Source organism: Borostomias antarcticus, assembly GCF_949987555.1.
Source record: "Borostomias antarcticus genome assembly, chromosome: 19".
Classification (NCBI taxonomy): domain Eukaryota; kingdom Metazoa; phylum Chordata; class Actinopteri; order Stomiiformes; family Stomiidae; genus Borostomias; species Borostomias antarcticus.
In genome coordinates, this window is record NC_140252.1 from 13809850 (window position 1) to 13823605 (window position 13756).

A 13756-nucleotide genomic window follows, 5' to 3' on the forward strand; every position below is an offset into this window, starting at 1 on the left:
CGGCCTCGTCTAAGCCATCGGTGTGTCACATGCAGGCAGGCCCAAGCGCAACGTGCTGGCGGGGGGATCGGAGGGAGGACTCCGGGACAGCTGCTGGCTTTGAGTCGGAGGAGATGGATGTAGGAGGGCCGGGTCCGGGAGAGGAGATGAGGAGGAGAGATAGGGGTCAGGGGTGGAGATGGAGGAGGAGGGCTGAGGCTTTGGGTGTGTAGGACTGGAGGAGGGGATAGAGGAGGACTTGGGTTAGGGTTATGGTTAGGGTTAGGGCTGGGGCTGGGGCTGGGGCTGGGGCTGGGGCTGGGGCTGGGGCTGGGGCTGGGGCTGGGGCTGGGGCTGAGGCTGAGGCTGAGGCTGGGGCTGGGGCTGGGGCTGGGGCTGGGGCTGGGGCTAGGACTAGGGCTAGGGCTAGGGTGGGGTGGGGTGGGGAAAGGAGATGGAGGAGGAGGGAAGGGGTGTCAGATGGGTAGGGTTGTAGGAGAGATGGAGGAGGACTGGGGTTGGAGGATGGGCTGAGGACAGACTAGGCTGGAGGGGGAGGAGGAGGGCTGGGCTGGAGGAGGAGGAGAAGGAGGAAGAGGGCTGGGCTGGAAGGGGAGGAGGAGGACTGGGCTGGAGGAGGAGGGCTGGGCTGTAGGAGGAGGAGGTCTAGGCCAGATGGGGAGGGGGAGGGCTGGGCTGGAGGGGGAGGAGGAGGAGGGCTGTGCGGGAGGGGGAGGAGGAGGAGGGCTAGGCCGGATGGGGAGGGGGAGGGCTGGGCTGGAGGAGGAGGAGGAGGAGGGCTGGGCTGGAGGGGGTGGAGGAGGGCTGGGCTCGAGGTTGGGATGAGGCAGGGAGTGGGATGTGGCTGAGGGTGGAACAACCCTAACTGTCATTGTTGGGCTGGAGGGGGAGGAGGGCAGGTTTGGGTATTGACACTGGAGTGCGCAGGGTAATGTTGGGATGCTGGGAAGCTCTCTCTCTCTCTCTCTCTCTCTCTCTCTCTCTCTCTTTCTCTCGGTTTCTCTCTCATCTCTTCTCTCTCATCTCTTGCTCTATTCCTGTCATAAACAGCTCACAACTTTAGTTGTTGTGTTTGCACATTGCTGTACTTCACCCAGCAGATATGGAAGTTTTTTTGTTAGGAGTCATGTTTTCAAAATCTTTTGGGGTGTCTGTAATCTGTGGGAAGTGTCTCTGATGTTCTGGAACAGTTGACAGGTAGTTAAAAAGCGCAGCTGGGTTTCCACCTCACTTTGTGTGCAGCCTGTGGCAGCCTCTCTCGATGGCGAGGCTGTGTTCTCTGAGTCTGTACACAGGTATTTTTGGGTCATTCACAGTTCTCTAGTGTTCTGCCACTGTGTATTCTCTGTCTAGGGCCAAATAACATCCCAATTTGCTCTGGTTTGCTTTCTCTGTTTCTCTCTGATGAAGACAGAGTCGGGTCCGTGACCTTCCGGTAGATTACCGGGGGAGATTGGGGGGATTGTAGGACTTTTCTGCTTGGTTTTACCCACCATATGGTGAAGTGAGCGAAAGCCGTTTGTTGACCTTACAAGGACAGAAGGACATTAGGCACCAGTTTCTGTAGCCTTTTGGGACAAGCCTGGCTCGGAGTGTGTGTGTGTGTGTGTGTGTGTGAGTGATGTCATTGTCAACTCTAATTCATCTCAACTCAGTAGTCTGTCATCCCTGGCCTCGCTTGCTCCCAACACACACAGTCTAGTCCTGGTATAATCCCTAGTCTGGATTGACACTTGCTATATGGGATGTTGGGATTATCAAATGTTATCAAACGCTTTCCCTTCTATTTGGTCACTCTTGGAAATATGGCCCTGTGCAAAACATAATGCGAATCATTGATAGTCTGATTTGTCTTTCATGTCGTCAATAATGATGTTTAATTGTTTTCACCCTTCAACAATATGGAAGTCATTTTCCATGTGATTTATTTTGATTTGGAGAGCAGCTGACAGGAGAATAATTTATGACTGTATTTAACAAGAGACTAATTACACAAGTGTGTCTGAGAATGAATCTCATTATTTCTAATTATTTGGGAACACCTCAGCCTGATTTGTTTAGAGAGCAACAGACATTTATTAACCTTATATGTTCTATTTTCATCTTCCTGCGGTAGAAAATATACAAGAAACAGACTTGTCAGGTTCAGTGGTGTGGTGGTCGGAGTCTATGAGCAGGTGTGTGTGGAGTCTGTTTAAACAATGCATCATAGCATGGCGACCGCCCACTGAATATCAATTAGTTCTGAATGAATGAGTTTGACACCCATCCAAATCCCCTCTCCCAATGCCCTGGAGTTCAGCCAAGAGAAACCATACAGAGGTGTGTGTGTGTGTGTGTGTGTGTGTGTGTGTGTGTGTGTGTGTGTGTGAGTGTGAGTGTTGGTGCTTGTGTACATATGTGTATGTGTTTGAGTGCCTTTTTTAATCTCTTCATCATTGTGATTGTGTGTGTTTGTGTATGTTCAGGTATGTGTGTGTGTGCGCGTGTGTTTACATGTGTGTTTGAGTGCCTTTTTAAATCTGTTGATCATTGTGTGTGTTTGTGTGTCAGTCTGTCTGTATAAATAATATCGTATCATGTGTGTGTTTGTGTGTGTGTGTGTGTGTGTCCAGGTGGTGCGTGACCAGATCACCCACTGCACCATGAAGCTCCGCCAGACCACCGGCATGATGGAGTTCTGTCTGGAGGTCATCAAGGAGAACGACCCCAGCGGGTTCCTCCAGGTACGCTGGATACGCCGTCATATAGACGCGACCAAACGCAGCTGAAGTGGCTCCAACGGCTTTCCGAGTTTGAATTTCTTGCTTTTACAGTGGCACAGCTGGCTAAACGGTAGCTTTGGAAGGTGGTCATGTGTGTTTGTAAGTTAAAGGACTCAAATGCTAAGTGCACACCCAATATGAGGTGCGGGCTAGGGCAACATACAGTACCAATAACATTTAGAAGTGAATATTCATATTTATTTAAGTTCAACCAACGTTTCAGCTCTCATTCTTCGCAGGCCGTAGCCTGATGAGAGCGGTAAGGTTGGTTGAACTTGGTTCAGTAAATTAGAATATTAATTGCCAGGAGACATGAGTGTGCGGCTGTTCTGTAAATTTTAAATGTAATTTAAAGGACTAACAAACCAAGCAACCAATCCAATACTCCTCTCAGATGCCCCAGCCGCCTACAGGGCAGTAAAGGTTACTGCGGTCAATGGAAGAAACCGACCTAATAGTCCCATTGCAGCGCTAATCTGGCAGCCATCATGTCCTATTAATAACCGCTGACTCGAGTCTGAGTGTCTAGGACAACAGTTCGCAGCTCACTCTAGATACTTACCTGTCTGTGGTGAGATATCGACGTTGTTAAATCAAATCATTTTTCCCGTTGATCCCCGGTACCAGAGGTTAAATGCTGAACACGGTAGCCGGCGCTGAGGTCGCGACCCCGGGCCGTCATGTTAAGGTGCAACACAAGATTCTGCAAGTGGTTGCCTAGCAGCAGCGCTCTCGCAGATGAAACCCAGATCAAAGACTCTCTCTCTGAGGCAAGACGCCTCGCTCTCACTCGAAATGTTGATTGGACTCGCGGCGAGCGCTCTTTGCCCTGTGACAGTCTCTGTCAGATTCTTTCTTTTCTGTCTCTCCGTGTAGCAGGGAAGGGAATTCAAAGTGGGGTCTAAGTAGAAAAGATCTCCAGCTGGCATTAAGATGTTCTATACAAGCACAAACTCTCAGAGAACCAGAAAGAGCTATGAGATCATTGGTCCTCATTCCTGAACATTTTCTTAAGTGTCTTCTTAAAGGTCTTCTTACGAACTTCGTAAGACCAACCCTAAGAGAGATCCCCGCCGGATTCATGAATGGGTGGAAATGTGATCCTAAACCGCCAAAGTGTTCTCAGCTGTGCTCCCCTTCTTAAGTTGAATGCGCGTTCTTGTACACCTGAATTTGCATACATAAACGCCCCGCCAGCTCCTTACTACAGGGTCGTGTGCACACAAAATCCCCAGACAGCGTGAAAAAAGTTGAGACGTTCCCAATTGACATGATTGATGTTCAAGGTCACGTGCAAATTCAACGTTTTATTCGTTTTATTCGTTATTTATACGTTAATATATATTGTGTAGATCTCAGACGCGCTGGTCAAGCGGGTCACCTCATCCCAGGACCAGTGGGTGAAGGGAGCCCTGGAGCCCAAGGTGGGGGCGGAGTTTGACCTGACCCTGAACAGCGACGCCCTCCTACAGACCATCCTACAGCTGGACTTCCTGCAGAGCAAAGGTCAGACCGGTGATCTATGACCCCTCACCTCTGTCACAGTCATGAAGACCTTTGCATTTCATGTACAAATTCATGAAGTGTAATGTATTAGTCAGATCTTAACAATTGAATGTATGTTGTGTCTCGCCTTTTTAACAAATGATTATCTCAGAGTTCCATGAAATGAGACTGAATTGACCTGGCCCTGGCCTGGATGGCGATCTCTATACAGTCAACATCTCTGTAAATGTTACCTCTATATAACAGTTCTCAGTATGTAGTCTTGCTCTGGGCTAGGGAATTCCATGGAATTCCAACTGGAATTTAAGGGAATTAATGGGAATTAATAGGGAAAAAATTGAAATGTATGGGAATTAACAGGAATAAATTCTGTTTTCCAGTTTATTCCCATCCCTGTTAATTCCCACGAATTCCCGTTAATTCCCATGGGAGGTTTGGGCTCATCTCTGCTAGCCTGGCCACATATCATCGTTTTCAACGTCATGATTGTGGGCGGAGTGATTTAAGGATGGCTTCTGTCGGGTTACAGTACATCCCTGCTGCTCCTCAGTGTGATTGCGTGCTGACCTTTAACCATGTCTGGTCTGACCGCTCATCCCGGCGAGCGTATCGGGCCCCTGTCTCGGGTCGTCATCATCATCATCATCATCATCATCATCATCATCCTTTCCTCGTTCATCCTTTCCTCGTCAGACTGCTGTAGAGACAGCGTTGCTCGAGCCAAGCTGACCAGAGTGGTCGTCACATCTTGCTCTCCACAAGCTCGGCCCCGACCGACTCACTTCAACCGTCCGACTGAGTTTCTGATTGATGCGACCCCATTTGTGTCCATCAGTCAACTGCACTATCAGGCGTTAGCGAGTAGCCATGCTCACATGTATCATTCTACTGTACATCACCCTGCCCTGTATTTGAATAGAACGATGTATATTTAATGTATACTGAAACTACAATTATCTCCCTCTTTTCTCCTTGCCCTGTGAGGCAGAAAATATGTGCTTTCATTCATCTACTCTGCCCCACATCTCACATACACACACACTATAAATAGTCCTATCTGGTTGTGACCTACTTCACACATCAGTACGGCTGGCTGTGATTAGTATCTGCTGCACGCCGACGCCGACGCACCCCCGGGGCAGGGGGGGGGGGGGGGGGGCGGAGAAACCAGCGGTTCTCCCGATCTGAGTGGCTCTGCCCAATCCCGTCTCACGCACCAACCCCGTCTGTCCAATCGTGTTTCAGATGTGCAGGAGGCCCCGTTATTGAAACAAATGCATGCGGGGGCCGGGGAGCCAGAGGCCGAGAGCCCAGGAGGTATTTCACGAGACCTGATGCTCGCCCCTAAATCGTCCCCTCTTTATTTCTCCCCTCCTTGGAAAAACCTGCCAGCCCCACACCTCCACCTCCCGCACCTTCCTCCTCACCGCAAATTCAGTTGTCCAACCGATGTTCTCTTCTCCTCCTCCTCCTTCCCCATGCACGTTCTGCCTCGCCTCCCCGTAATGTCAGTTTGACCCGCGTGTGTGGACACACCCCGCCTTCTTCACCTCACCTCTCCCCCTCCTCCACCTACACCCAGGGCGGCTGCATTCCAAATCCACCACTGGCCCCTACACCTGGAGCTCTCACCAGGTCCCCTTCTGAACACGTGTGGTTGATGTGGAATACAGCCCTAGCCAATGTACCGTATGTCTAACCCCCCCAGTGTGATCTGTCCACAGTCCCATACTGTTAGACTGGTCTATCTAACCGTGCTGCTGTGTCTCTCCATTCCGTCGGTCCTCCAGTCGAGTCGTCGGCCGTCCCGGCCGCCCCTCTGCTGCAGCTGGAGAAGTGCTGCACCAGGAACAACAGCGCCACGCTGGCCTGGAGGGTCACTGCGCCCCCCAGCAACCCCATAGAGGGCTACGTCCTGGAGCTGGACGACGGCAACGGGGGGCAGTACAGGGTCAGACGGACACACACGCATGCGCACCACACACACACGCACCCATGCACGTACGCGCACACACACACACAAACACACACACACAGTCATACACGCGACTCACACAGACTCAAACATACAAGCGCGCACACACACACACACACACACACACACACACACACACACACACACACGCACGCACACACACACACACTGTTGAGATGTAATCAAAGAGAATCAGGCGTCTGTGGACGGTCTCAGTCTGAGTCATGTGAATGTGCCTACAGACAGCGCTGTGTAGAGTGGAGTAGCTGTCACCACAGAGGACTGTTGTTGCTATCATAGTGCCTTTTATTATTCATTCTGCATATGCTGCAGCGCATATACTAACACACCAGATGGTCAGGATCGTGCTTGTAACATAATTGTATGCATATGCGCATGTATGTGGATGTTTATGCCGAGTATGTGAATGTGTGTGTGTGTGTTTGTGTGTGCGCATGCGTATGTACAGTATGTGGATGTTTATGTTCAATATGTGGATATGTGTGTAAATATAGGCCTATATATTCATGCGTGTGTGTGTGTGTCTCAGGAGGTGTACGTGGGGAAGGAGACGGTGTGCACGGTGGACGGCCTCCACTTCAACAGCTCCTACAACGCCCGGGTGAAGGCCTACAACTCCACGGGGGTGGGGCCCTACAGCAAGACGGTGGTGCTCAAGACATCGGACGGTACGCCAACATTACTCTCAGCTCCCGCGACGTCACTCCCACGCTAAGCTGAACCCAGCTCAGCGGTGCTGGTGTCTTGACTTTTTACACATCCACGATCGTAAGGGTGCCGTTCCTCAAACAGCTGAAATCCTTTTAAGTACGTTTGGAATATGTTGGCTGTTTAACCTGAGGTGCCGGATTGGCAGGGTTTTCTCATTGCAAATGGGGACTATTTTATTGGTTAGATTAGGCCAGACAGACTGTGATCAATCTGAGAACAGGAGAGGCGGACAACAGATGAGAACAGGAGTGGAGAACGTTAGAGGAGGACAGCACAGAGAACAAGAGTGGAGAATGTTAGAGGACAGCACAGAGAACAAGAGTGGAGAATGTTAGAGGACAGCACAGAGAACAAGAGTGGAGAATGTTAGAGGACAGCACAGAGAACAAGAGTGGTGAACGTTAGAGGACAGCACAGGAGAAGAGCAGTGGAGAACGAAAGAGGAAGACAGCCGAGGAGAACAGGAGTGGAGAACGTTAGAGGAGGACGGCAGAGGAGAACAAGAGTGGAGAACGTTAGAGGAGGACAGCAGAGGAGAACAGGAGTGGAGAACGTTAGAGGAGGACAGCAGAGGAGAACAGGAGTGGAGAATGTTACAGAGGAAAGAGTAAAGCACAGGAGAACAGGAGTGGAGAACGTTAGAGGAATACAACAGAGAACAGGAGTGGAGAACTTTAGAGAGGAAAGCACAGGAGAACAGGAGTGGAGAACGTTAGAGGAATACAACAGAGGAGAACAGGAGTGGAGAACGTTAGAGGAATACAACAGAGGAGAACAGGAGTGGGGAACTTTAGAGAGGAAAGCATAGGAGAACATGAGGGGAGAACATTAGAGGAAGATAGCAGAGGAGAACAGGACAGAAGATTTGAGAGCTTTATACTGAAAGCCTCCTGCTGTGTCGTGTAGAGATGAAAGCAAAACCCCCTAACGATTTAATGAGTCCTGGGGTGATAGGTGTGTGTATGTGTGGTGTATGTGTGTGTGGGATCTGTTATTCACTGCTGTGCCTCCAGTCCTCTTGGGAGCTCTAGCCTGCTGTTTGCAGACACAGCCTCCTCCTAATGCCTGTGTGTGTGTGTGTGTGTGTGTGTGTGTGTGTGTGTGTATGTGTGTGTGTGTGTGTGTCTAATGCTATGGGATCTACAGCAACAAGGATGGTGCTCAGTACCATAAACACAACAGGGAAAATACCACAGCTGGAATGCTCTGTTCAAAATATGTTGCCAGGTTTGGGCTCCTGAACAGATTGTTTTGATGTGTTTAATGGGGTGTGACTGATGTGCAGTCTGTCAGAGGAGAGAGAGAGAGAGAGATGGATGGAGGGATGAGAGGAGAGGACATGTGGAGAGTAATACCCATGGCCAGGCTCTGCCTGCTGCGGCAGCAGCAGTGGGATCATGGGAGATCTCTGGGCGACTGACTCCAGCTCCGGCTCCAGGCCTAAAGCCCCAACCGCAGCCCCAAGCCCCAACCCACAGTCTCATCTTCAGCCCCAACCCACAGTCTCATCTTCAGCCCCAACCCACAGTCTCATCTTCAGCCCCAACCCACAGCCTCATCTTCAGCCCCAACCCACAGCCTCAGCTCCAACCCCAACCCACAGCCTCAGCTCCAGCCCCAACCCACAGCCCCAACCCCAACCCCAATCCCCAGCCTCAACTCCATCCCTTAAAGCACAGAAACAATGGTCCATGTGGCGGGCAGCTTGAGAGCTCAGTGCAGCGTCTGCTGTTGAGCCAGATAAGTGCTTATAGTACCAACATGGTTCTCTCTCTCTCTGTCTCAGAGGACTGCAGGTAATTAAAGCCATCAAGTGTAAAGGATGGCGTGGAGCTAGCTAGTGTCTCAGGGGGGAGTAGCAACACCGCACCGCACTGCACAGCGCAGCAGAATGAGAATTAGCCTAATCCAGAGTTTGACTTCCTCTAAACGAGAACATGCAGCTGAATTTCAATTCTATTTAAATCGTATTGTCATTAACACAATGTGCCGGCACTGAACGAATAGAGTGCTTCAGCAGGGGGTGGGGGTGGATGGGGGGCGCATAAGCTCATACATTGCATAAAATAACGACAGATACAAATACAATAATATCAACATATTTATAAACTTGCGAGTGAAGTATTTGTAACAGAGAGAGGGGGGCGGGGGGGGGGGGGGGGGGTTAGGGTGTGAATGCTGGGAGGTGAGAGAACATGGAGGGTAGAGTGTGTTTGGGTATGTGGTGGAGGGTTCGGGCGGGGGGGTAAGTGGTTTGCCAGGTTCAGATGGGTGACAGCTTAGGGGGAAGAAGCCATTTCTGAGTCTGGTATTGCGAGCTCTGAGGCTCCTGCGGATGAATTTTTCTCCATCGTCACGGGAGTGGGACTTTCGCCCCCCTCGCGTTGTATGTCCAAACGTACTGAGGAGGGGGTTTCTATAGCAACCCTGGAGGAGAGAGGTGGGGGGGGGGGGCGTGACCTCTGACCTCCTGGCCCGGTTCACCCTACAGACCCTCCCCGCGACACGCGCTTCCTCTTGTCGATGACATGCGAAACTGTCGGCCTCCGGGCACGCCGTTGAGTCTTAAGTGGCCTCAGCTAAGAGAGTGAAAGTGACTCTCTTCCTTCCACAGTGGCCTGGTTCACCTTCGACCCCAGCTCCGCCCACCGGGACATCGTCCTGACCAACGAGAGCCAGACGGTGTCGTGCAGCAGCTACGACGACCGCGTGGTCCTGGGCACCGCTGCCTTCTCCAAGGGCGTGCACTACTGGGAGCTGAGAGTGGACCGCTACGACAACCACCCGGACCCAGCGTTCGGCGTGGCGCGCATCAACACCATGAAGGACATGATGCTGGGGAAGGACGACAAGGCCTGGGCCATGTACGTGGACAACAACCGCTCCTGGTTCATGCACAACAACTCCCACACCAACAGGTAAACACGCTCCCTGTTCACTAGTGTTCAATCAGGTTTTGTCTTTTTTTTGTGAAGCCTATTTTTGGGCTGGCAGCATCCTGTAGGACATTTTGTCTGGGTTGAGCGAGGACAAAGAATCGTCTAGAATCATCTAGAATCATGGCTGTAGAAAATCGCAGCTCTGCTCCTTCACACACACACACACACACACACACACACACACACACACACACACACACACACACACACACACACACACACACACACACACACACACACACACACACACACACACACACGTCATTTAGCAGATGCTTCTTACAAAAGACAATCTTCTTACAATAAGTGCATTCAACATAGGTACAGTAGTCAAGTGTACTAGCCAGAACTCATAAGTCCATCTCCTTTCTAAACAAGCGTCTAAGAGCTCAATCAGTGCTAAAGTAAAAGTGTGAGAACAGCTTTAATACAAATACAGTAAGTGATAGAGTAAGAGGAAGGATCAGGGTAGTCCTGCTTAAAGAGGTGAGATTTTAGCCTGTGGCAAAAGACAGGCAGCGACTCCGCTGTCCTGACATCAGTGGGAAGTTCGTTACACACACACACACACACACACACACACACACACACACACACACACACACACACACACACACACACACACACACACGCATGCCATATTCACAGCCCAATTTAGACATCGCTACCAGCTTGGAGTGTCAGACAGGCAGAAATAATACACTGATGTCAGCAGGTGGGCAGCCAGCTGGAAACAGATATCATACACACACACACACACACACACACACACACACACACACACACACACACACACACACACACAGAGGAAGAAAACAGGAAGTGGCAGACATCCTGACCCTCCTAGCAACCAATAGTGTTCTCTTCACCTCCCGGGAAGAGAACACTATGCTCCCTCCTCCATCCCATAATACAACAGGACTACTAATTACACCCCGTCGCCATGGAAAAGTATTCCCATCTCATCTCCTCCATGCAGCAATAGTAGCTTAGCCTACCGTCTTCAGTTTTTCACTACAGAGTTTCGATCCCACGTAGTTCAAGTTTCATACTATCACTCCATTTTGTGTTTCTCCCTCCATCTCATCACACCTCCCCCTGCCAGCTGTGCTGTTTGGGACCTTCTTCTCTCTGGGTGCGTTAAGTAGCTGAGCGCTCACTCTTAGAATGCTCACTTTGAGCGCTGAGCGGTTTTTAAAACCACTTAACAGTCTGCTCTAACCGAGCGCTGAGTTGCTAGTAGACAAGAACTTTTCACCTGTTGTCAATCATGTGTGATTAGCTAGCAACGTCCCAACGATTCCCAAGCCAAAACGCGCCCCTTGTTTTTTTTTGCTCAGGTGATGATGATTATGACGTGGTGTTTGGCTCAAACAGGTCATAGTTCAAAACTGCTCACTTGTGCTCTGAGCACATCAGTCTGAGCGTAACAGAGCAACCCGTTAAGTGAATTTTTGACTGAGCGCTCAGCTACTTAACGCACCCTCTGACTCCATCACTCCCCTCCCCCTGATACAGGTAGACAGGTCAGGTAAACACCACAGATAAACAAAATGTTTGTTACATCTATATGTCTGGCTGGGCAGCCCTGTCCTGTAGAGTTCTGTAGCTCCTTGACCTGACTGAGTAAGAGAGAGGGGGAAAGAGGAGGGAGATGTTTTCAACCTACAGCGCCATAGCTTTGTTGCGTGGGCTCTCACTCGGAGGCCAAATACCGCCGGCTCGCGGCCGGGTCCATGCGGGCTGAAGGGATGGGCCGACATTGCTTTGCCCTGCTTCATTGCTCCGCCCACAGATCTCACTGAAAGGTTCACACAGTTTCAGCCATTCTTCGGTTTTCTGCGTATTCCAGAGGCTGGGGGTGTAAAAACTGAAGGCTGCCTCCCCATGTCGCTTGGTCGTGGCTCCAGGAACCGTTAATAGTTCAGTGCCAGGGGATCTCAGGGACCTACTTGGTATATATCGTAAAAGCATGCCTGACATACTATAGGCCTGACTATAGGTGTGTGTGTATGCCTGTGCCTGGTCCTTTGTGTGTAATGTGTGTGTGTGTTTCGGCGACCTGCGCAGGGCTGAGGGGGGCATCTCTAAGGGCGCCACGGTGGGCATCCTGCTGGACCTGAACAAACACACGCTGACGTTCTTCATCAACAAGGAGCAGCACGGCCCCATGGCCTTCGAGAACCTGGAGGGCGTCTTCATGCCCGCGGTCAGCCTCAACAGAAATGTCCAGGTCAGAACACGCGCACACACACACACACACACACACACGCGCACACACACAGACACAGACAGTACAAAACTAGACTACACTTTATTTTGAAGGGCCTCCATATAGATGGTCTGTACCTGCTCAATTATAAGCATTCAACCAACTATCCATAACCTCAACCATAACCTAACCTTAACCAGATGTTGCACATCAGCAGAGTTGCAATTGGTTTTCTGACCGAAAAATTATTTTGTACAGAAATACAACTTGATTGCTATGCTCCATTTTCAAGCACAGATATGGAAAACGGTACTTTTTACCCTATTGTTTGGTGATTTGATTGGAGAACGGATGAATGAATCAGTAAAGGTTCTCTGCATCCTCTGTGTGAGACTTGGTAGCTCCACACTGCACCGCTCCCAGCCATGATCTCATCCCCGGTCTGTTTGTCCTTTGCAGGTCACCCTGCTGACAGGACTGGAGGTGCCAAAGAATATTAAACAGCAGTAGCTACCGCAGGCTGGCTGGGCTCCCTCCCAAGGTGTCCTGAGTGGGGGTGGAAGCTGTCCCACAAGGGCACCACCATACCCTCCTGGTGAATATATTCTGTCTGGAACTGTCCCAACAATGTCAGTATGAAGATGTCAGCCGTCTCCTGCACCCTGTCCGAGGCCTGCGATCAAATACCATCCTCGACCGGGAGGAGGGAACCTTGTGGGACATTTTCTAGCTCTGCACATCATGAAAATATTCAGTTTTTTTTTTTAAATGTACATGAATTATTATCCAAGTCTGAATTACTCACGTCAACAACACTGCGTACAATCGGACTCCATGTTTACACTTTTAAGCCGTCCCAGGGAACTTCAGGAAGTGGATGCAAGTTGGACAGGAAGTAGGAAGTAGAGAGCCTGCAGCTCAGTTTCTCCTTTCTCAGGTGTGTTTACAGAGGATGAGTATACATCGCCGCTGTCGGGTCTAAACCGTGTGTCTCCAAAATGGCTTTCAGAACGTTGAAAAGAACATTCCAATTTCAATGTTTATGAACATAAAATCGCATATGATCAGCTGTTTAGAATACATTTAATTGGTCCCAGGGGAGGCGTTCAGAGGTTGTAAAGGGTAGTCCCAGCTTTCAATTGAGGAAAAAACAAAAAACAAAAAATGGTGATACGAGCTTTTCACCCAACAGCACCGACAAGTCCTGTCTCTTCATAGGAAACTGACAGCCATATTGGATCTGCCAGCTCTCATCTCAGTTTATCTCTTATTACACAAAATGGAGATTGTTTGAGAGAGTTTGTATCAAATACTGAACTGGTAATAATGTTTTTGTAAACTTCAGAACCTTTCAGAGTTGGTCTGGGCTGAATTCCATTTCAAATCTGGTCAGTTGAAAGCTACACATCATTCCTGGGAGGATTCGATGTGTTGAAAGAAATCCAAAATGTTTTCAAAACTCATGCTCTCAACACGCCTACAGAAATGGAATCAGTCCAGTATTACTCTCTGTGGAGGGGAACAATACAGTATCCAGGAGACAGATCTTACACAACACAAGTACAATACAACACAAATGAACACAATTCAAACTCAAACACACTGCACAGCAGTGAGGTTTTGTGGC

At 49.9% G+C, this 13756-nt stretch overlaps 1 protein-coding gene across 3 annotated transcripts in view; it reads left to right on the forward strand.

Moving 5' to 3' along the window:
- The window catches only part of trim67 (tripartite motif containing 67), a gene marked incomplete at both ends in the record, with an annotated part of 298614 nt that extends 285975 nt beyond the window's left edge, over positions 1-12639 (forward strand). The window contains 8 exons of one of the 3 annotated variants that reach the window (XM_084453494.1): positions 2616-2726; positions 4118-4271; positions 5517-5588; positions 6062-6222; positions 6797-6935; positions 9593-9896; positions 11988-12150; positions 12589-12639. In XM_084453494.1, the coding sequence (XP_084309620.1) occupies positions 2616-2726; positions 4118-4271; positions 5517-5588; positions 6062-6222; positions 6797-6935; positions 9593-9896; positions 11988-12150; positions 12589-12639 (1155 nt within the window). Of the gene's footprint in view, positions 1-2615; positions 2727-4117; positions 4281-5516; positions 5589-6061; positions 6223-6796; positions 6936-9592; positions 9897-11987; positions 12151-12588 lie in introns of all 3 variants that reach the window. The other 2 variants (XM_084453496.1, XM_084453495.1) reach the window with 2 other exon arrangements.
- Between the last annotated feature and the right edge of the window lie 1117 nt (positions 12640-13756).